At 44.1% G+C, this 23,562-nt stretch overlaps 1 protein-coding gene across 5 annotated transcripts in view; it reads left to right on the top strand.

Annotated features, from left to right (window-relative positions):
- WDR7 (WD repeat domain 7) overlaps nt 1–23,085 on the top strand; it is a 799,383-nt gene extending 776,298 nt beyond the window's left edge. For 4 of the 5 annotated variants that reach the window (XM_063959708.1, XM_063959725.1, XM_063959718.1 and 1 more), the window contains 2 exons: nt 9,248–9,352; nt 17,808–23,085. In XM_063959708.1, the coding sequence (XP_063815778.1) occupies nt 9,248–9,352; nt 17,808–18,011 (309 nt within the window). In that variant the 3' untranslated portion in view covers nt 18,012–23,085. Of the gene's footprint in view, nt 1–9,247; nt 9,353–17,807 lie in introns of those variants that run through there. The other variant, XM_063959737.1, reaches the window with a different exon arrangement.
- The last annotated feature ends 477 nt before the right edge of the window (nt 23,086–23,562 follow it).

Genomic DNA, 23,562 nt, shown 5'->3' with positions numbered 1-23,562 from the left:
AATAGCGGTCGACCTATCAGCCAGATACGGTTATTCAAGTTACTGTCAGGTTGAACCAGTCTGACTATTCTACTCTGTCTTCTCTAACTAAAAAGGCATAATCGCTCAGTGGAAGTTTTCTGTTTTGTACATCATTCTCTGTAAACTGTTTAGTGAAAGGACTCGCATATAGCTGTTTTATTTTTTTGTTTGTTTTTTTTACACTTGTATGGTACACTTGGGACTCTAACAAATGTTGCTATGGGGCCTTCACTTGTGACCACTGTGCAATCCATAAAGCATTGTAGTGACTCTCATACAATACAGATAGCTCTCTGGTGAGCCACATACAATACAGATAGCTCTCTGGTGAGCCACATACATTACAGATAGCTCTCTGGTGAGCCACATACAATACAGATAGCTCTCTGGTGAGCCACATACAATACAGATAGCTCTCTGGTGAGCCACATACAATACAGATAGCTCTCTGGTGAGCCACATACAATGCAGATAGCTCTCTGGTGAGCCACATACAATGCAGATAGCTCTCTGGTGAGCCACATACAATACAGATAGCTCTCTGGTGAGCCACATACAATACAGATATCTCTATGGTGAGCCACATACAATACAGATAGCGCTGGTGATCCATATGCAATACAGATAGCTTTCTAGTGACCCACATGCAATACTGGGAGTATCTTAGGGACCACTGTGCAGTTTAGACCCAAAATATTTGGTGAATATGCAAACCCCCAGCTTCTAGTGTCAATACAGTATAGGCCCCAGATTCCTGTGGGTGACATTTGCTCCAAAACTCAGTTCCCTCTATACTCTCGTCATTGAGACGTCGCAGAAACCATTCACAACTACATCTAATGGCCTCTGTACTTCTCTAGTTACTACCAAAGCAATGTTAGTACATTGCGGTCTGATGCTGCAGGCCTATTGTACTTACCTGAGGAGTGCCTTAATGATGCCAGTAAATTAGTAGGCTGCACATAAAACATAGTTGGCTTGTCTAAAAAGTGAACGGTTGCTTTTGAAAGTGTAACATTGCAGATAAATGGGGCCATACGTGATAACAAAAATAATCAAGAAAGTCTGATATCTCAGCATAGTAAACTGCCTTAGTAACTAGAAGGGTGATAAAAATGAAAGTGTCTTCACGAGGGTAAAAATGAAAGGGGCCATCCGGATTTATTGGGAGATGTAGCAAGCATTGGAGAGAGAGATAAAGTATCAACCAATAGTTTCTAGCTGACATCTTACAGGGGAATTGGTATGTTTTACCGACCGCAACATATATCAGAATCCCGTCAGCGAGTCCCCTCGCTGCGCTCACCACGCTTCGGAACCGTTGGTCTCCTGAACGCCGGTATCCGACAGACAGTATTTTAACTGCATCCCCTTAGAATCTCTGTTTGCAAAATGACAGGAGCTGATTGGTACTTTATCTCTCTCCAAGGCTTGATGCATTTCCCTCTTAGATAATCTAAGGCCGGCTTCAGACTTTGCGTTGGTCAGGTATGTCATATGTGCTGTTGTTAACTAGTGTCTTACCTCCAGTGACCTCCTTGGGGGTAATTCAGACCTGATCGCAGCAGCAAATTTGTAAGCTAATGGGCAAAACCATGTGCACTGCAGGGGAGGCAGATATAACATGTGCAGAGAGAGTTAGATTTGGGTGGGGTGTGTTCAAACTGAAATCTAAATTGCAGAGTAAAAATAAAGCAGCCAGTATTTACCCTGCACAGAAACAATATAACCCACCCAAATCTAACGCTCTCTGCACATGTTATATCTCCCCCCCCCCCCCCCCCCCCCTGCAGTACACATGGTTTTGCCCATCTGCTAACAAATTTGCTGTTGCGATCAGGTCTGAATTAGGCCCCTTAGTAGAACGATGCAGGACAACTATTGTTGTTTTGGACATTTTGAAGTACGTTTTATTGGTTTACATTTGCTTGTGCATTGTGGTCAATAGCCGTTATTTAAAGCGTTAATGCCAGTGAGACGGGGTCCAGTAACACTTGGCTAGCTGCAGCTGTCACTCGCTTCTCGTAGATTAACTTTGGCCAGGAAAGAAGCGGCTTCATTTTGTGTTTTGTCATTTGCCCGGGAAGTTAAACCAAATTGTAATGAGGGAATCACAGCAGGACGGCCTTCTAACAAATGAGAGGCATATATTGACTGACAGCCAACATGCCATTTCGGTGATAAATGAATTTTTATACACTGCCCCTCAAGGTCGCTCTGTGCTCTCAGAAATCACATGACCCACAGCATAAAGCCAGGAGCTGCATGATGGGGGAATTCTGTCCGTAGATGTATACGTGACGCTCCTGCGTTAAGTGTTTTAGAGGTCTGTGTAGTAGACATGGAGGGTTATTTAATTGGACCGTAGTCATCGTTTCATCCAGCAGCTGGGTTGATGCGGAGGCGATAAAGCTTGAACCCTGAGCTAGGCCTCTGTGTGAACTCGGCAGACTGGAGAAATTAGTGTGGATTTACGTAACGCTAAAATTGCTCTTCGTGAGGCGGTGGCTCACATCGTAGGCTGCGTGATCATTGGGGGTCATTCCGAGTTGATCGCTAGCTGCCGTTGTTCGCAGCGCAGCGATCAGGCTAAAAAGCGGCACTTCTGCGCATGCATATGGGACGCAATGCGCATGCGCGGCGTACTTTCACAGCAAACTATGCCGTTTCACACAAGGTCTAGCAATGCTTTTCAATCGCACTGCTGGCCGCAGAGTGATTGACAGGAAGTGGGTGTTTCTGAGTGGTAACTGACCATTTTCGGGGAGTGTGTGTTAAAACGCAGGCATGCCGGGGGAAACGCAGGAGTGGCTGGCCGAACGCAGGGCGTGTTCGTGACGTCAAAACAGGAACTAAATAGTCTGAAGTGATCGCAAGCTAGGAGTAGGTCTGGAGCTACTCAAAACCTGCTCGAAATATTTTTTGTAGCAGTGCTGCGATCCTTTCGTTCGCACTTCTGCTAAGCTAAGATACACTCCCAGAGGGCGGCGGCTTAGCGTTTGCACGGCTGCTAAAAGCAGCTAGTGAGTGAACAGCTCGGAATGAGGGACTTTGTCTCTACATCATAGTTCCAGGTTTTCTGTCCATACGTAGTTATTAGTGTCTAAAAAATTTTTTTTAGGGAGGCGTTGTTGTAGTGAACTGATGTATACATTGTGACGTGTTTATTGAGTTTTTTCTTCTTTTTTATATAAATAAGAACGTATGCAGCATAAAACAGCTGGGTGGTAGTCATTGCATTAAATATACAGAGTAAAGATCACATTTGATGTACAGGTGGTCAGCATTTAACAAAAAGGATGTTTCCAGTGGCAGGGATTATTAGGGACACATATTTACACCGGAGACTGCAAATTAGGAACAGCCTTAAATTATGGCTGTCTGTAAGTACATGGAATAATGTTCGGCTTAGATACACACACGGTCCCATCATTTATTATACGTTATCTTGCAGGGTATTGATCTGCATTTTTGCAAACACATTTTGAACTGTTGCACCTTTCGATCTTGCAGCCTATTGTGTATGTTGGACATAGCTGTGATGTCTGCGGGGGTGTGGTTCATCAAATCGACAGTATCTAGGTCGACAATGTTTAGGTCGACCACTATAGGTCGACAGTCACTAGGTCGACATGGATGGAATGTCGACAGGGTTTCTAGGTCGACGTGCTAGGTCGACAAGTCTAAAGGTCGACATGAGGATTTTTATTTTTTTGGGTGTCGTTTTCTTCGTAGAGTGACCGGGATCCCAAATTAGTGCACCGCTTTCGCTCGCCATGCTTCGGGCATGGTGCCTTCGCTCCGCTACCGCTTCGCTCGGCACAGATTACCGTTCCAATCGTAGTCCACGTGGATCATTAAGTATGAAAAAATTCAAAAAAAGAAAAAAAATGTGAAAAACTCATGTCCACCTTTAGACCTGTCGACCTAGCACATGTCGACCTAGAAACCCTGTCGACCTTCCATCCATGTCGACCTAGTGACTGTCGATCTATAGTGGTCGACCTAAACATTGTCGATCTAGATACTGTCGATCTTCAGACCGTATCCCGTCTGCGGCTCACCTCGTGGCACAAAGGTACTATTTTTACTGTACCTGTCACAGATATGGGTTCACTACGATATGCCGGCGGTCGGGCTCCCGGCGACCAGCATACCGGCGCCGGGAGCCCGACCGCCGGCTTACCGACAGTGTGGCGAGCGCAAATGAGCCCCTTGCGGGCTCACTGCGCTGGCCACGCTACGGGCACACTATTTTATTCTCCCTCCAGGGGGGTCGTGGACCCCCGCGAGGGAGAATAAGTGTCGGTATGCCGGCTGTCGGGATCCCGGCGCCGGTATACTGTGCGCCGGGATCCCGTCAGTCGGCATACTGAAGACCACCCACAGATATACTAAGGGCACTTCCATATTGTTCCTGAGCCAATAGCCTTGACTTTTAGGAACTAGTGACCTAAATCAGGCATGTGGCTTTAAACGTTTCATCCTATAACGATGATCGTGTAGCCCACAGGTTCTCAAACTCGGTCCTCAGGACCCCAAATAGTTCATGTTTTCCAGATCTCCTCCCAGAATTACAAGTGAAATAATGCGCCACCTGTGGAACTTGTAAAATGCGTCAGTGAGTATTGAGTACACCTGTGCACCTGCCAGGTGACCGGGAAACGTGAGCTGTTTGGGATCCTGTGGACCAGGTTTGAGAACCACTGCTGTGGGTAGAAACGAGTATATGTCACTGAGGCATGATGCATAAAATACCTCATGCCTCAGTAATGGACCTGCTTCATAAGGAATCGGTAAGCCAAATTCTCATAAATGTCTGTTCAGCTGACAAAATGCTTACTGCTGCATTTTGGTTAAAAACTAAAGCATAACAAGACGATGCATTATTTAAGTCACGTTTTCCCAGTCTCGCATAATATCCTCATGGTTCCCCGATTAGTAGGAGACCTCCCAAGATAAGTAGCAGTTAACCAACAAATGTGCTCATCTACCTGTAATGTTGCCATGGCATCACAGTATGGCAGAAATCTTGTCTCAGAGTTTGGCCAAAGCGTAGGGTGTGATGACACTTTAGGGATCATTTAGAGTGACAAACTGCTGTGAACACACTAGTGTCATTGGCCGTAGTCACGCCTGAGACTTTATGCTAATTCTAGTATCAACCCTTTCCCTGGTGTACAAGCGTGGGTCTGACTGTACCAGCAGTGAGACGTCCATTTTGTGCATCCTGCTCGTTCACACCATTGAAGCTTGCACCTGCCACATGCTTCATATGTGTCTTTATACATCTATCCTCAACACACCACACAGCAGGAGATGCCTGGCATGAGTGAGCCGCCAAATCCTGTGCAGCTCTGCTAACGTCGGGTGCCTGTTTTTTCTGATAATGCTTCTCCGTTGCAACGCAATGCATCTAGGGCACATCAGGAGACTGTGCGGATTAATTTGATATATTACACTTGTATATTGTGTGTGACTGAGACCGTAAACGGAGCACAATGGAACTTGTATTGTAAAAAAGCTGCGGCTGCTACGTTGTAGCATTTTGTATGCAGATGCAGAGACTCAGTCGCACACAGATATACAAGTGTCACATACTGCATTAGTCAACACAGTCTGCTGGTGCGTCCTAGTCACCACACATTAAGACACATTTTCGGCAAAAAAATATGGCCGATGCTAGCAGTGTCTCACCGGACCTGGCTCACACAGCACATCTGTAGGTGCAGTATCTCCGTCAGAGTAAGCCCTCCAATGTACATGATTAATTGTCTTAGGGCCTAAGAGAGAGTTAGATTTGGGTGGGGTGTGTTCAAACTGAAATCTACTGTAAAGTGCAGGGTAAAAATAAAGCAGCCAGTATTTACCCTGCACAGAAACAATATAACCCACCCAAATCTAACTCATGTTATATCTGCCCCACCTACAGTGCACATGGTTTTGCCCCACCTGCAGTGCACATGGTTTTGCCCATTAGAGAACAATTTTGCTGCTGCGATCAGGTCTGAATTAGGCCCTTAGTTCGCAACCAGTATTGCTGCATGCCCGCAAAATTCCTATAACACATCTGTTGTAGAGTGCAAGGAGCATCTGTAAAGCCTCCATCCAGTCACCTCCCAGGAATGCAAACAGCATTTCCGATACTGTATACACTGGGGGTGGGCAAAATACAGCCCGCCGACCGTATGCGGTCTGCAAACCAATCCTTTCCGGCCCGCTGCCTCCCACCACTGAGCACTGACAAGTGGCCCGACCGGTTGCTTGTCATTGCACTACAATATCTTCCAGCTGCGGTCACTACTGAGTGTTTGTGGAGAGAGAACAGGTCAGGATGTGCGGGGTGTACTCTACTGTAGCTGGACGGAAGGACCTGGTAGATGTCACGTCAGGCATCGGGCGGAGACTCGGAGTTGGGGGTGGAGCCAAAGGCAGCACTCTGTCTCAGACCCCAGAGATTTAAATGAAGCTGCATTGTCTGCAGTGGGGGAGCGGTGCGCTGTCTGCGGCTGTAAGTCTGCCAGTGCCCAGTATACATGGGATTGAAGGGGGACCTGCTAAGTGTGCCTGGGAGGGAGGAAGACGCTTATAACTATGCCCAAGGAGGGAGGGAGGGGGGGAAGACGCTGATAACTATGCTCAAGGAGGGAGGGAGGGGGGAAGACCCTGATAACTATGCCCAAGGAGGGAGGGAGGGGGGAAGGTGCTGATAACTATGCCCAAGGAGGGAGGGAGGGGGGAAGACCCTGATAAATATGCCCAAGGAGGGAGGGAGGGGGGAAGATGCTGATAACTATGCCCAAGGAGGGAGGGAGGGGGGAAGGAGCTGATTACTGCCCAGGGAGGGAGGGGGAAGATGCTGATAACTATGCCCAAGGAGGGAGGGAGGGGGGAAGGTGCTGATAACTATGCCCAAGGAGGGAGGGAGGGGGGAAGACCCTGATAAATATGCCCAAGGAGGGAGGGAGGGGGGAAGATGCTGATAACTATGCCCAAGGAGGGAGGGAGGGGGGAAGGCGCTGATTACTGCCCAGGGAGGGAGGGGGAAGATGCTGATAACTATGCCCAAGGAGGGAGGGAGGGGGGAAGGAGCTGATTACTGCCCAGGGAGGGAGGGGGAAGATGCTGATAACTATGCCCAAGGGGGGAAGGAGCTGATTACTGCCCAGGGAGGGAGGGGGAAGATGCTGATAACTATGCCCAAGGAGGGAGAGGGAAGATGCTGATAACTATGCCCAAGGAGGGAGGGAGGGGGGAAGACCCTGATAAATATGCCCAAGGAGGGAGGGAGGGGGGAAGATGCTGATAACTATGCCCAAGGAGGGAGGGAGGGGGGAAGGAGCTGATTACTGCCCAGGGAGGGAGGGGGAAGATGCTGATAACTATGCCCAAGGAGGGAGGGAGGGGGGAAGGAGCTGATAACTATGTCCAAGGGGGGAGGAGCTGATAACTATGCCCAAGGAGGGAGGGGGGAGGAGCTGATAACTTTGCCCAAGGAGGGAGGGGGGAGGAGCTGATAACTATGCCCAAGGAGGGAGGGAGGGGGGAGGAGCTGATTACTATGCCCAAGGAGGAAGGGGGGAGGAGCTGATAACTATGCCCAAGGAGGGAGGGAGGGGGGAGGAGCTGATAACTATGCCCAAGGAGGGAGGGGGGAGGAGCTGATAACTTTGCCCAAGGAGGGAGGGGGGAGGAGCTGATAACTATGCCCAAGAAGGGAGGGGGGAGGAGCTGATAACTTTGCCCAAGGAGGGAGGGCGGGGGGAAGGAGCTGATAACTGTGCTCAAGGTAGGGGAGATGGTAACTGTGCCCAAGGATGGAGGGCGAGGAGCTGGTAACTGTGCCCAGGGAAAGAGAGATAGAGAGAGGAGCTGCTAATATACTGGATGCTGTTTCTTTGTTTTCAGCAGTTTTGTTTTAATTTAGTTTTTAATTACTGGCTTCTGTACTTGAGTGAAGGCTCTTCTGTTTCTTTTTTTTTTTTTTTAGATATTGCTATTTATTTTTGCTAGCCCCCATTATTAATATGAGAATAATTAACTATATGATGCATACATAGGGGGGGTGGGCTTCTGGAGTTACAGCATTGAAATGCCAGTATATAAATAAACCGGGGCTTATTCTGAGTGTGCGGCCCTCGAATATTCACTGGAAAGTGTTAAATGGCCCCCCAGCTGAAATAATTGCCCACCCCTGGTTTACACCGTGCGTCTCAGTTGCTACCGCGACTCTCTGTGCATACAGAACGTGGAACGCGTGTGCGACTCACACATATGCACAGCTGAAAACCATATTGACCATTTGGATATTGCCTTTGCGTGTCACTCAGCATCGGGCTCTTTATGTCATTGCACACCTTCGCTCTGCCTACTCAATACACAAAAGTATCATCAGGACACTCCCACATCTTCTCTTTATACCTACACGTCTCCCAGGGGGCAGGCCTGAAAAATAGCCAAACATCTACCTACAGTATCCAGTGTATTGCGTTTTCACCACGGCATGTATTTACTAGTCTCTCGGTCAACGCTATAGTATGTGGAACCTAAATCACCCACCGGAATGAAAGCATGTCAGCTTCAGGAGTCAGTGGTAGGAGGTCTTTGTACAGACTGCAAGGATTTGACGAGCTGATTATCCGGTGGAACCGCAGTCTGCCTCTCTAGCAGATGGAATGTTGTGTCGCAAAGTTTTATCAAAGCCACCCAATAAGTTATGCCGTTTGGTGTAGCAGAACAGCTTAGGAAGCCGTGTTGAACACACGCACACATGCATTTCTAATCATTAAAGATCAAGCGCTTCTGGATTAACAAGTCTTTGGACAATGGTCTCATCTCAAGCTGGCACAGCTGGACATATTTACACTTCAAACCAAAGCTATAAATTTATAGTCCATGCTCAGCACAACTGCGTAACAACAAACGCCGGCATACCGCAGGCGCTAGGAAAGCCTTTTCTCTGTCTGTTTGTTTTTTGTTTGTTTTTTTAATATTTAATGTAGATAGAACAAGGAAGAAGTGCGTGATTTCATAGCGTACAATAAGCCTCCGGGAGAAATAAGACAACAATGTTCACCATAGACGAATTTCCTGCATACAAACACAGATTCAATTTACTTTTTTTTCCCCTTAGTATTTTCAAAACAACGTTGACTTTCTCGAGTAACAAATACTAACCAAAGTTCCTGTCTATAAAAACTGATGTATTTTCCGATCTATTTTGCAGAATATCCTTGGCCACAAAGGACCGATAACGGCCGTCTCTTTTGCCCCCGATGGACGCTACCTGGCTACCTACTCCAATAAGGATAGCCATATCTCATTCTGGCAGGTAATTTAATGTACTTTAAGTTATTAATAATCATTGGCAGTGACAAAGGGGCATAATTATCGCAATCCCGGTTGTGATGTGATAATTTCGCCTCAACTCACAAAATTATTATCGCTTGCATTTATCATTGTAGAGGTGACCATGGACGGCGCTTGTGAAAAAGCTGATATCACTTTACTTCCGAGCCGCATGCGCAGCCGTCGGCAGTGGCACACACAGGGGGGGATTCTGAGTACCAAGAAACCCCCAACATAATTTTTTCCCCAGAATGGGTGCAGTGTTATTAGGCCTCACCCCCTTGAGGCAATTTACTGTGATCCAGGGGTCACTGAGGAAGGGGCGGAGCCAATATGACACGATTCTATTAGAATCATGTAAAAAAAAAAAAATCTGCCCCTTATCTACAGAACAGCGAATCACAGAATTTTGCTGCGAGAGGGCAGGGCCTAATGATGGAGCCCAATCCCATATGACATAATGTTCCATTTAAAAAGAAAAACACTGTAGTTCAGGGGCGAGGTTTTGCGCACCCAAGGGTGTTTGCTTACAGGATCCAATCACTTTAATTTAGCCAGTACTTCACCCCCATGCAGGTCACAATCATTATCAGGATCAGTAGCCGTATACAACTTTTAAAGGGCATACAACTCTTTCATCATTTTATGCCCAGATTTTAGTTCTGCTTTGATTGTTTTCAGCTCTGTGGTTAGACTGTAACCACTAAAGTGTTAACTGCATATTTTACACCATAATAAACATATTTAGCTAATTGTTCCAAGCCAGGATTGTATGTTTATTGATTAAAAGGTTTCCGTTCTCCAGTTTCCTTGTGGTAATGTTAGAGTGCAATATAATGATTTAATGCACTTACATTTTACAGCTAAGTAATTAAAGCTTACGGCAGTGTTTACCACCTCTATCTAATACATAATATAATTACAGCACCGATGATTTTTAATATCAGATTGATCGCAGTATTTTAGAAGTGGACACGTGATGGTGCAGCCTTTTATCGGAGAAACACGTGACCCTACTAGGAACACATGCATTTCTCATGCCACACTCCAGAAAAAGATGACTGAATTGGGCCAGTGTGCTGTCTCACAAATGTGTATTTTATACAGTACTGTGGGTTGGGTGTCACCTTCCAAGTGAATACATTAGCGTTGATCAAACAGATTTTAATGCAAAAAAAGAAACCTCTTACTCAGATATAAGGTAATATGTAATAACGTTTACAGAAGAGAAGGTCCTAACCGAACTCTCAAAACTGAAAGTGGATAAATCAATTGGACCAGATGGGATACATCCAAGGATGCTAAAAGATGTGCTGGTAGTACCATTAACAGAATTATTCAACCACTCACTAGATACAGGTACAATTCCAGAGGACTGGAAAAGAGCGAATGTAGTTCCACTGCACAAAAGTGGAAGCAAGGAAGAAGCAAGTAACTACAGACCAGTACGCCTTACACTGGGCTATTAGACCCAGACATATTTGTCATTATTTATGGGGTGGGTTTGGGGTGCGATTTCCCCTCTGTTGGTGCGGCTGAGCTGCTTCAAGTTGGCACACCCTAACACTTTATTAACACTTTTTTTTTCCCTATCACATTGTATATATTTTTTTATTATTTTAATCACACCTCACTTACATAGCACTTATGTGCTTCTTATTATCCCTTATTCATTTTCACCTGTTTGCTGCCCTGGGGTAGCCGGCCTGTGCCGACATGATGGGGTCCCGCACCCCTGACCCACACCTAGTATTAGGGACCCCCAGTGACAGAGACGCCTTGCCGTTCGGCCTGGGGGCTTAACCCTATATCTGCAGATATACGCAACTAAGATCTCTGTATTATCTGATTATTATGTAGTGTTATTTCTCACTCAGTGTGCATTAGGGATAGTAAAATGTTTTCTCTTACCCAGAATTACCCCTCCCTTTTAGTACCTGAGTGACATCACAATCTGATTGAGCAGCTTGCCAATAAATATCCAGATGGGATACATCCAAGGATACTAAAAGAGCTAAAAGATGTCCTGGTAGTATCATTAACAGAATTATTCAACCACTCACTAGATACAGGTACAATTCCAGAGGACTGGAAAAGAGCGAATGTAGTTCCACTGCACAAAAGTGGAAGCAAGGAACTACAGACCAGTCTGCCTTACATCAGTCATAGGGGAAGTAATGGAAACACTATTAAAAGAAAGAGTAGTGGAATATCTTAAATTAAACAATTTACAGGATCCAAAACAGCATGGCTTTACTGGTGGAGATCATGCCAAACAAATCTTATTGACTTTTTTGACTCCGTGACTAAAATACTAGATCATGAGGGGGTGGGGGGCTGTAGATGTAACATATCTAGACTTTGGTAAGGCATTTGACACTGTCCCACATCGCAGACTGCTAAATAAACTCAAAAGTGTGGCATTGGATTATAAAACAGTTAAATGGATAAGAACCTGGTTACAGGATAGGAAACAGACAGTAGTAGTAAATGCAGTGCATTCTATGGAGGTAAATGTTACCAATAGAGTACCCCAGGGATCTGTACTTGGACTGGTGTTCTTTAATATCTTTGTTGGTGACATTGCAAATGGTATTGAAGGGAAAGAATGCCTTTTTTGCAGATGACACAGAGATATGCAACCGCGTAGACACACCGGGAGGGGTAAAACAAATGACTGTTGATCTAGGTAGCCTTAAGAAATGGTCAAGAACGTGGCAACTACAGTTTAATGCAAAAAAATGCAAAATCATGCACTTGGGTCTCAAAAACCCAAAGGATAAATATAGAATCAAAGGTACTATAATGCAAACTACTGAGGAGGAAAGGGATTTAGGAGTCGTCATTTCAAGTGACTTAAAGGAAGGAAAGCAATGCAACAAAGCAATGAGAAAGGCTAGTCAGATGCTTGGTTGCATAGGGAGAGGAATCAGCAGCAGAAAAAAAGTAGTAATAATGCCACTGCATAGGTCATTGGTACGGCCTCATCTGGAATACTGTGTCCAGTTCTGGAGACCATAGTTTCAGAAGCATATAAATACATTACAGATTGTACAAAGAAGGGAAACTAAAATGGTGCAGGGCCTATACTGCATCCGGAAAGTATTCAAAGCGCTTCACTTTTTCCACATTTTATGTTACAGCCTTATTCCAAAATGGAATAAATACATTTTTTCCCTCAAAACTTTACACACAATACCCCATAATGACAACATGAAAAAAAGTGTTTTTGAGATTTTTGCTAATTTATTAAAATAAAAAAACCAAGAAATCACACGTACATAATTATTCACAGCCTTTGCTCAATACTTTGTTGATGCACCTTTGGCAGCAATTACTGCCTCAAGTCTTTTTGAATATGATGCCACAAGCTTGGCACACCTATCTTTGGACAGTTTCGCCAATTCCTGTTTGCAGCACTTCTCAAGCTCCATCAGGTTGGATGGAAAGCGTCGGTGCACAGCCATTTTCAGGTCTCTCCATAGATGTTCAATCGGATTCAAGTCTTGGCTCTGGCTGGGCCACTCAAGGATATTCACAGAGTTGTCCTGAAGCCACTCCTTTTGATATCTTGGCTGTGTGCTTAGGGTCTTGGCTGTGTGCTTAGGAACCGTCGCCCCAGTCTGAGGTCAAGAGTCCTCTGGAGCAGGTTTTCATCCAGGATGTCTCGGTACATTGCTGCATTCATCTTTCCCTCTATCCTGACTAGTCTCCCAGTTCCTGCCGCTGAAAAAGATCCCCACAACATGATGCTGCCACCACCATGCTTCACTGTAGGGATGGTATTGGCCTGGTGATGAGCGGTGCCTGGTTTCCTCCAAACATGACGCCTCGCATTCACGCCAAAGAGTTCAATCTTTGTCTCATCAGACCAGAGAATTTTGTTTCTCATGGTCTGAGAGTCCTTCTGGTGCATTTTGGCAAACTCAGGTGGGCTACCATGTGATTTTTACTAAGGAGTGGCTTCCCTCTGACCACTCTACCATACAGGCCTGATTGGTGGATTGCTGCAGAGGTGGTTGTCCTTTTGTAAGGCTCTCCTTTCTTCACAGAGGAATGTTCTTGCTCACCTCACTGACTAGGCCCCTTCTCCCCCGATCGCTCAGTTTAGACAGCCGGCCAGCTCTAGGAAGAGTCCTGTTGGTTCCGAATTTCTTCCATTTATGGATGATGGAAGCCACTGTGCTCATTGGGACCTTCAAAGTAGCAGATATTTTTCTGTACCCTTCCCCAGATTTGTGCCTCGAGACAATCCTGTTTCGAAGGTCTACAGACAATTCCTTTGACTTCATGCTTGGTTTATGCTCAGACATGCACTGTCAAGTGTGTGCCTTTCCAAATCATGTCCAATCAACTGAATTTACCACAGGTGGGCTCCAATTAGGCTGTAGGAACATCTCAAGGATGATCAGTGGAAACAGGATGCACCTGAGCTCAATTTTGAGCTTCATGGCAAAGGTTGTGAATACATATGTACATGTGATTTCTTCTTTTTTTTTTCGGTTATAAATTTGCAAAAATTTAAAAAACACTTTTTTCACGTTGTCATTATGGGGTACTGTGCGCAGAATTTTGAGAGAAAAAATCTAACAACAAAATGTGGAAAAAGTGAAGCGCTGTGAATACTTTCCGGATGCACTGTACATCACAAAACTTACTCGGAAAGACTAAAAGAACTTAACATGTATAGTTTGGAGCAGAGAAGGGAAAGGGAGGACATGATAGAAACTTTCAAATATAACAAAGGGTTTTAACAAAGTTCAGCAGGGAGACATTCTTCAAAGGAAGAGAAGTATTAGAACTTGAGGACATACACTGAAAATGGAGCAAGGTAGGTTCTGGGGAAATGTAAGGAAAAATGACTTCATAGAAAGGGTAGGGGACAAGTGGAATAACCTACAGTCAGAGGTGGTAGAGGCTAAGTCAGTAGAGCAATTTAAACATGCATGGGATAGACATGTGAATATCCTTACAAAGAACCAAGTTTCAAACGGGTTTGCGATTGCCTTAAGAAATGAAAAATGGGCAAACTAGATGGGCCAAGTGGTTCTTATCTGGCGCCAAATTCTATGTTTCTTTGTAAAGGTGAGTTACGTTCACTGATGTGTCCTGGACCCAGAGCGACCAATCAGAGACTTGTATACATTTAAAAAAAAATCAGTGGGCAAAAATGACCTTGAGGATGTGATTGGCTCTCTAAGCAAAGTCACATTTATGCAAATTGATTGATGTTCATAGGTGTGACTGTGCAGCCATTGCTGGTCTGTATGATACTAAGAGAAACTGGCATAGAATGTATTTATGTGTATTGCCAACAAACTATAGCCAAAATGAATGGATGAACAACTAGGAAATGTCTGTTCTGTCCGTCTCTTGTATCTGGCCACCACACTGCTACGTTCATCATTATCGGGCCTGTTGGAGACGTGGGCTCAGCTGGGAAATCCTGCAGTGCTAATCCTGCATGTTACCTGATCACTGACCATGGTGGGGAGGGGGATCTCTATATATTTTCTGTAAATTACATTATGGTGGTTTCAGCACTAGCTTTGAATGGAGGGCGGACGCATCTCAAGGCTGTGTACCAGTTTACTAAATTCATGTCTTGGATTTATTTTGTGTAAAGAAACTTGGCCGTTACCGTATACCCCAGTCCATGAGGATGAGACTAGTCACGCAGCACCTGCTGTGAGTCTGCAGCCACTAGGCTGATTGCTGCCTTACTGTCTGCTGTCACTACATCATGGCATGGGAATCTTCAGGAACCTTATTTTAGTTTCCTGAAATAAAACAACGATCATGATGTTACCATGGATATTTTAATTTGGCAGCTGTCTAATCATACATGATGAGTCTGAGGAAATGCCAGCCCTCATTCCTATCTTTTTATCAATTGTTTCTCCACTAGCACATGACACTTTCTTTAACCCCATCCATACCCTCCCGTTTCACCACTGCTCAGTCTCTCCCGTTTCACCCCCGCTCAGTCTCTCCCGTTTCACCCCCGCTCAGTCTCTTCCGTTTCACCCCCGCTCAGTCTCTTCCGTTTCACCCCCGCTCAGTCTCTCCCGTTTCACCCCCGCTCAGTCCCTCCCGTTTCACCCCCGCTCAGTCCCTCCCTTTTTTACCCCCGCTCAGTCCCTTCCTTTTTTACCCCCGCTCAGTCCCTTCCTTTTTTACCCCCACTCAGTCCCTCCCTTATTTACCCCCACTCAGTCCCTCCCTTATTTACCCCCATTCAGTCCCTCTCTTTTCACCCCCACTCAGTCTCTCCCTTTTCACCCCCACCCAGTCCCTCCCTTTTCACCCCCACCCAGTGCCCTTTTTTTTTTACAGCCATCCCGTCCATACTTTTGGCCCCCAACAGCACCTCCCGCTTTGAGTCCGCATTCCTCCATCTTGTTATCCGTCCCTCTCCCTTTCCCTCTTTGCATTGTTATGCGCTCTCTTCATTTGATGCGTTGTTATACTGAGAGCAGATTTCTGACCTTTTCCAGGATGATAAAAAATATTAATCTCCAAAAAAGACGACTTAATGAAACACAGAAAAACAAGTGAAATAATAAAAAATACAATGTATTTAGAAAATACAAATAAGCTCTTTTAAACTAAGAGGTGGAATACCCCTTCAAGGATTTACAGAAGATGTATAGAATGAAAGAACATCCAATAAACTCTGCAGCATACTGCAGGGTGTAGCAAACATCAGCCCCCGTGGCACAGGATGTGTTAATTACCTCTCCACTTGGTACAGCCTGCTCTCTTGCTCCGCCTGTGTCTCCTCTGTCCACCTTCCGTTCACAGCTATTACTAATGTAGGAAAATCAGTAACATTAGTCATCTTAAAAGGGCTATTACTCAAGATGATTTAAATTGTGAAAATGTCAGTGGTGGTTGTATGCTCCTTGCTAGAGATGCGATGATTTACACCCTCTGACACCACTGCGTTCCTGAGCAGGAACTAAAAGTAATGACTTATATTCCACCCCGGTCCCTATTCCAGCCATAACACCAGTAATGACACATTCCCAGCGTCCTCAGACATGAGCGGAACACTCTTCCTCCTACACATGTACTATATGAAGGCTTCTGCAGGGTTAAAACTGGCTGCCTGCAATCCAGAAGCTGATAGAGAGATTTTATAAGGACATTAAGCAGCTGTCAGTGAGTTGGTTTTAGTGATGTAGATTGATCGTATGGACTTAAAGAAAGAATAATATCTGCAGATATTCAAGTGTTGCAGCAACTGCTTTTAACATTTTCAAAGTATGAAGAAAGCTCAGGCAACCCTTGTATCTCCGTCTGTCCTGGAACTCTGCTAAACATTTTGAGACTAGTTCCAAAGCTACTTAGAGTCACAGCTTGCTTACTTCTGGTGTGAAAGATCACAGATATTGATGACGATGATGGTTTATGAAGTATTTGCTTTGAATCATGAGGAAGCAGCAGCTACCACATAACTGGGCAAATATTGGCATCATGGCGGGAACCAATGTTTTGGTTGACCACTATTGGTCGACAGTAAGTAGGTTGACAGGGTTTCTAGGACGACAGGATCTTTAGGTCGACATGTTCTAGGTCAAAAGGTCAACATGAGTTTTTCAAAATGTATTTTCTTTTTTTTACTTTTTCATACTTTACGATCCACGTGGACTACAATTGGGAACGGTAACCAAGGCACCTTGCCCGAAGCATGGCGAGGGGACACAGTGCACTAATTGGGGTTCCCGGTCACTGTACAGAGAAAATGACACCAAAAAACATCAAAAACTCATGTTGACTTGTCGACCTAGACCCTGTCGACCTACTTACTGTCGACCAATAGAGGTCGACCCAAATACTGTCGACCTTACATACCACACCTCATCATGGCAATGATATGTCATAACAATAGGTTACAGTACCAGTTATTGCAGTACACTTCCGCCAAAGTACCGGGCACTGACATTGTCCCCGTAGGTTTTTAAATGGATGGATGATTTGGACTAAGCTAAGCTTTTCGGAGCTTGGTCCTCTATAGGGAACATCATCTTAGATTGCGTCAGCCATTGCAGCCTATAGTCTACCCTCTCACCAGATAGGGATCTTCAGATCCCTCTCTTGCAGCCTATACGCATATGCATAGTAGGTAAGTCAGGTCCAAACCCTGCCGTAAAGTGATAGAAAAATCTATTGTTTTTCACTCTTCATCAGGACAGGCTCTTTTCAGGGCCGCTGTCTTTGGAAGAGGTTTTTTTTATATATTGCCTTATCGCTGTAATAACGATGACACTATTCAGGATTAAAATGTGGAGGATCATGAATAGACCTCTAACACAAAAGGAGCATGCACGTACAAGTATATCTTGGTGCTCTTTATGCCTTGCTTGTGATTTGTAAATCAGTTTGGTATTTGACTTCTATTTCTCTACCATTAACCGGGCGCCTTTCTTTCTCAGATGAACACGTCTTTGCTGGGGAGTTTCGGAATGCTGAACTCTGCACCTCAGCTGCGATGCATTAAGACCTATCAGGTGCCACCCGTTCAGCCGGCCTCCCCTGGTTCCCTCAATGCCCTGAAGCTGGCAAGACTCATCTGGACTTCCAACCGGAATGTTATCTTAATGGCCCACGACGGCAAAGAGCACCGGTTCATGGTGTAGGCTTAGAGCAGCCTGTGTTCGCTCTCTTCTCATCCACAGCCTCCCAGTATGTCATTCGCATGATCACTACACATATCGTTGTTGTCATATCGATCACAGGGGTAGACGTTGCTGTGTCGGTGCTGCATGATTCCCCAGTAAATGCTGCTTGTATTGACGGTAGAGCCACGACATGGGAATCCCGTCATGTACATATTTATGGTCTGAGCAGGAAACACAGTTCCACCCCATTAACCATAGTGATAACGGAGGCTTGTAAGAAGAGCCACAACATCTATCCTAAGCCTATCATTAAAACACAGGTGTGTCTCATTGTCACATTCCATACAATGCTGAGTGCGTCAGTTATGTACACTGAAGTGGTTTTGTATCACCAGATTGTTTACATTTAGTAACCTTGTATCATTTTTCTCCTATTTTTACTCGATGAAGTTATTCTGATTGTTTAGCTGAGCCTTTCCACATGTTGTATGTTTATCTACTTTCTGATCCTTGCTGTATGTCTTTATTTGCTGTGCGAAACGCGTGGCTTTCTACCGAGTTTAAGAATATATGGTTTCATTTAAAGGATACGATTGAAAATCGCAGTTGAAGAAACTAATAACCATTATGTCTTACACTGTATATATTGTGTTCTTAAAACCTAGTTCAATATGCAGAAGATACTTAGTGAATTTAATTCCAGCTCATGGTAATGATTGCTCTAAAGCAAGCTAGTCAACCTGTCGCTACCTACTGCCCTGGGAACCGGAGGGAATTCTGGAACTTCTTTTGGGAACCTGTTGCCTGCTGCACCAATACATTGCATCTCTGCTTTTTATTTTTGTTGCATTTACATTTAAATTGTGAAGGATTTAGTTTGCTAACATACAGTATCTATCCCACACAGATGGGTGAGAGGTCTAGAAATTCACAAAGGTCTTACCAGCAGGCCTAATATTTTACAATACTCATTTGATGTTTTCTATTGTTAGTGGGGGGTTGCCCCCTTTCCCCCCATAGTCCTCATCCATCCTAAAGTTCCAAATATTCATATTGGCCATAATACTTTCTTATCAGATCCAGCCTCCTAATGTTTGGGGGGATATTTAAACCTAGCATAAGAAATATTTCAACAACATTGCACCTTCATAAACTGCAATGGAATGGATGGAAAATTTCCGGGACTGAACATAAACACCTTTGGGTCAGGACACAAAATATATGCACGATACCGAAAGAAAGAAGTAATTGGACTCAATTAATTTCAGTGCGGGGAATTAACTCCCCATGCTATTCAATTCAGCGTGCTGTCATGTCAGGGAAGGCTGGTTCTCGCGAACTAAAGAGGGTGTTTTGTTGCGAGAACCAGCATTCTCTGACTAAAGTGCCCAGCAAGATGCTGTTTCCGCTGGGCTAAGGGCATAAATCAGCATCCAGGGTGCCAGAAGAAATCCTCTCGTTAGGCGTCACATCACACTAAATTGAATAGCACCGGGACATGGAGGTCCCAGCGGGAGAATGCAGAGGTAAAGGCCCATGCTTAGGGCTGTGGCCAGCTGCCACAGAGGCTTGGCTAACATGGTATAGGCCCCATGATAAATATATATATAGTAAATACTGCTAGTGCATGCATGATAATGTACCAGATTAATAACTGCAATGCACTGTAGATAATATGTATAATGTACAATTCAAGTGATCCATGGATGAGGAGGTGGGCATCCAGGCAGTAGTGCCCACCAGTGGTTTCCCCTGTACCCCTTTGGGCCAGTCCAACCCTGTGTAGACATCAGATGCAGAGCCTTTCACCAAAACTGCAGTCATACTTTAGGAACTTTACTGCTCTACTAGTTAGGGGGATGTGGACTTTTGTTTCAAGTTTATAGTCTGTTGTTCAGAGATTACTAAAACCCCTCCCCCACCCCCTACCCCTGGGTTATGAATTTGGACCTAAAGGGTTCTAAACACTTGTATTTATATGATCATAGAAACATCAAACTCAAATAACACAGGGCACCTGTTGGAATAAAACTCATCAAGGGCCAACATCGATCTAAGATGAGCTACATGCTATGTATACTCCGTCAGTAAGAATGTTTTATTACTTAACGTCTTAACAAACCTTTTTATTTTGTCTCCACGATAAGCTAATTACTATGCAGATTAGTAGTGTTTGCCAAAATACATTTTATAAATTGCTAGTTCATATACTGTTCGGTACTATACACAATAGTCAGGTTCCGTTAGAACAGATAATACACTTGTATTACATAGTACATATCACCAGTCATATTATTATTATTTGGCTGATTCCTTCAGATACATTTTGGAGATGTTTAATACCATGGTCACAGATGCAGTTACACAAAGCTTAAATTCCCAGGTGCATATCACTTTAAGGTGTCATCATGGTGAGACTTAGGCAACATGTGGGTCTCTAGTTGCTGTAGAACACAAAGTTGGGATATAGAGGCTGAACTCTATATACAGGTCAACACAGGATTTGTCTTATGAATGCCTCTCTCCCATTGTAGTATATGAAGTCCTATCAGCACCACTCTTGTTATAATTTTTTTAAAGATAGTCTGTCGTCTCATTATGTAATGTCCAGATATACATTTTCAATTAAATGTTTAAAATAACTTCAATCAGATATAAATACCTTCCTGATCATAGACTGTCTGTACATCACCACGGTGAATAACTGTGGTTGTTACTGGTACCATTTGAAAGTTCTTGAACATGCTCCAAATATTATGACTAATTACACTCTTATAGATTTTTTTTGTAAGTTGGGGCACAGATCACTGCTGGTTCCAATTCAGTAGCTGATTAGGAACACTGATGTTAATGGACTAGTGGAACATGCAGTTGGATGAAGCTCACCTAACCCTCCTACCTAGACTACTCCTGAAGCACAAGTGACCCTCCTGCCTAGGACTACTCATGAAGCATCTTTTTGACCCTCCTGCCCTGGAATCATCATGAAGCACACTTGTATGCATCCTACCCAGGAGTCGACATGTAGCGCTAGTGACCCTCCTGCCCAGAAGTAATCATGTAATAGGCGTGGGAGCCTTGTAACCAGGGGTAATCTTGAAGTTCACAAGTGACCCTATTGCACACTTCATCATGAAGTTTGTGTGGCCCTCTCTGCTCAGGAGTCATCATGAAGCACACACATGACCCTCCTACCCAGAAGTTACATTTTTGTTTTTTTACCCCCTTCTGTTTTAGACCAGAGTTGGGAAACATTGAGGAAGAAGTACATTAGGAGAATCCATGTTCATTTGGAGATATCTTCTCACCAGTGATCAGCCAATCATGGGTGCTGTTTTAGCTATGTGAGGGTACGGGGAGACATCTATGAAAACTGCTGTAATGCATTAAAACCAGTCATCCATCCATTTATCCAATATACTGTAGAAGATGGCAGCAAACTTCTTAAATCATCTTCGCCTTGTTGGGATGTGATGTACCCGTCCTAAGAGTTGATGTCGTAATGTGACCTTTCACAAGCAACACGAGGGGCCCCTGAAAAATATCATGGTACTAGATTCTGATTACGATAATAGACAACATCCTTGACAACGGAACCCCCCCCCCCCTTCCCCGGTCTTTGCCCATTAAAGTCACCCATTATTTACTCTTGAGCGTCATATGTGTTATAACCTCTGAAAAATCACACTCATGCTCCAGATGTTCATGTTAGTGGTAAGGAAGCCAGGATTTCTAGATGTAATACAGTAATTCTACTAGAGGTACATCTAAATCCAGCCACCATGTGACATTGCTGCATTTAAATACACAGTAAAATATAGGAAGCATATATAATGAATCACACTTTTTTGTTATATATTACAAATTAATGAACTTCTAGGTCTTCTTATGTGTTGCTTACATCTGTAATGTTTTATCCTAAAATGTAAGCAAGCTCAGTGTAACGGTGTATTCCATTTGAGTCGTAACTCCAACATCTTTGCCTGTGTTGAAATATATTTTAATTCAGTGTAGACCTGTCCTTTTTTTTTTAGGATAAAACTGTTAATTAGAAGAGTTTTTAAATCTTATTATGCCCTAATATCCCATTTCCCTGTTGTGCTTTTTGGGGGTTCCCGCACATCCTACCACCCTCATTCATTGTAATAAGTACGGTTCTAACACTCAAATACTGTAAAATAGTCTTGACCTCTGATGACCTTTTTACCGATTGATACTCAGTTGAGTCTATTCTACTTATACATCATCAGATCTGTATATATTGGGTTGGGTATGATCTGTCGACAGTCTTATCGACATGAGAACATCGACTTGACCATAATGTTGATGCTGACATTCATCATGTAATCAGTGATGAAATGTCTACGTAACGTCCTGTTCCCGTAGCCTCTCACTAACCCTCCCACCCGCAGCCTAACCCTCTGTCTACATTGCGGTGTCAGCATTGTAACTGGTGGCCTTTTGACTACATCCCGTATTTATTAACTAAGGGAACTGGCCACATGTCTACGGCAACAGGATGTAAGGTGCACAATAGTAATGTTTTTATGTTAATTTTATTTGTTTGCTTTACTGTTCATTTTTTGTTTTTGCTGCTTGATCTTTACAAAGTGCTGATTTTCCAGTGAAAATAATGAAGTTAATCCCGGGCACATTTATCCACAATGTATAGATAGGACTGCATCAACTCTGGATATAGCAGATTTTATTCCTCTGGCCGCCTTCATATTTATTTACGTATTTCCTGTTTTCAAGCTCAATCAAAAAATTATTTTCCATTAAGGCGTATATCTACTGTATATATTTTGCTTCGTTTCCTAGCTATTACCGTGCTGCCGTTGCATTTGTCCAACAGTATGATTTTAGCGTTTGCATTCTATATTGTGTTTGACCATGTAAATGTAGAGACTTGTGTGGCTTTGACATAGACAGATTATGTCACAGGCGTCAAGACGCATTGACCAGTGAGAGATTACAATTGGTGTCCATTGTTTATTGTAAATGATTAAATTGTCATATACGCAAATATGATATAGATCTGTAAAATGCTTGTGTACATATCTGTGTGTAATAAAGCCGTATACAGAAACCATTCTGAATGTGTGTCCCTTTTTGTTGTCTATAAAATTAGTGCCTCCTCTTCGTTGTTCAAATCCTTGTGTGATCTAGCCAGTGTGCGCCAGGGGCCGGTCTGTGCCAGCTAAGTAGTGTCCAAGGTCCCTATTAGGTCTAAAATTCTCACACTATTACCAGCGGTTTCAGTCAATTATTCCAACCTGTAACATCCGCTCACCAAAAGCAGATCTATTCAAAGGGGTCAGTCCAATTAGCCATGCGAGTCATCGTGGCAGCACTTTACGGCGGCCTGAATTCACCCAAAAGTGCTCGCCAGCCCATAGAGATCCGAGCAATTTTGTGCAAATTGGGGCTGATCTCAGCCCACAAAGGGTATGAGATCGGATGCCATTGCCGGTATTGAAACGGCGCAGCTACGGCACATCGCACCCTTCGCAGCTAATTGGATCAACCCCTATGTGTTTGTTCTGAACAACATTGCATTTTTTATTAT

This window comes from Pseudophryne corroboree, chromosome 1, assembly GCF_028390025.1.
Source record: "Pseudophryne corroboree isolate aPseCor3 chromosome 1, aPseCor3.hap2, whole genome shotgun sequence".
In the NCBI taxonomy this organism is placed as follows: domain Eukaryota; kingdom Metazoa; phylum Chordata; class Amphibia; order Anura; family Myobatrachidae; genus Pseudophryne; species Pseudophryne corroboree.
This window is presented reverse-complemented; position numbering and strand designations above follow the sequence as displayed.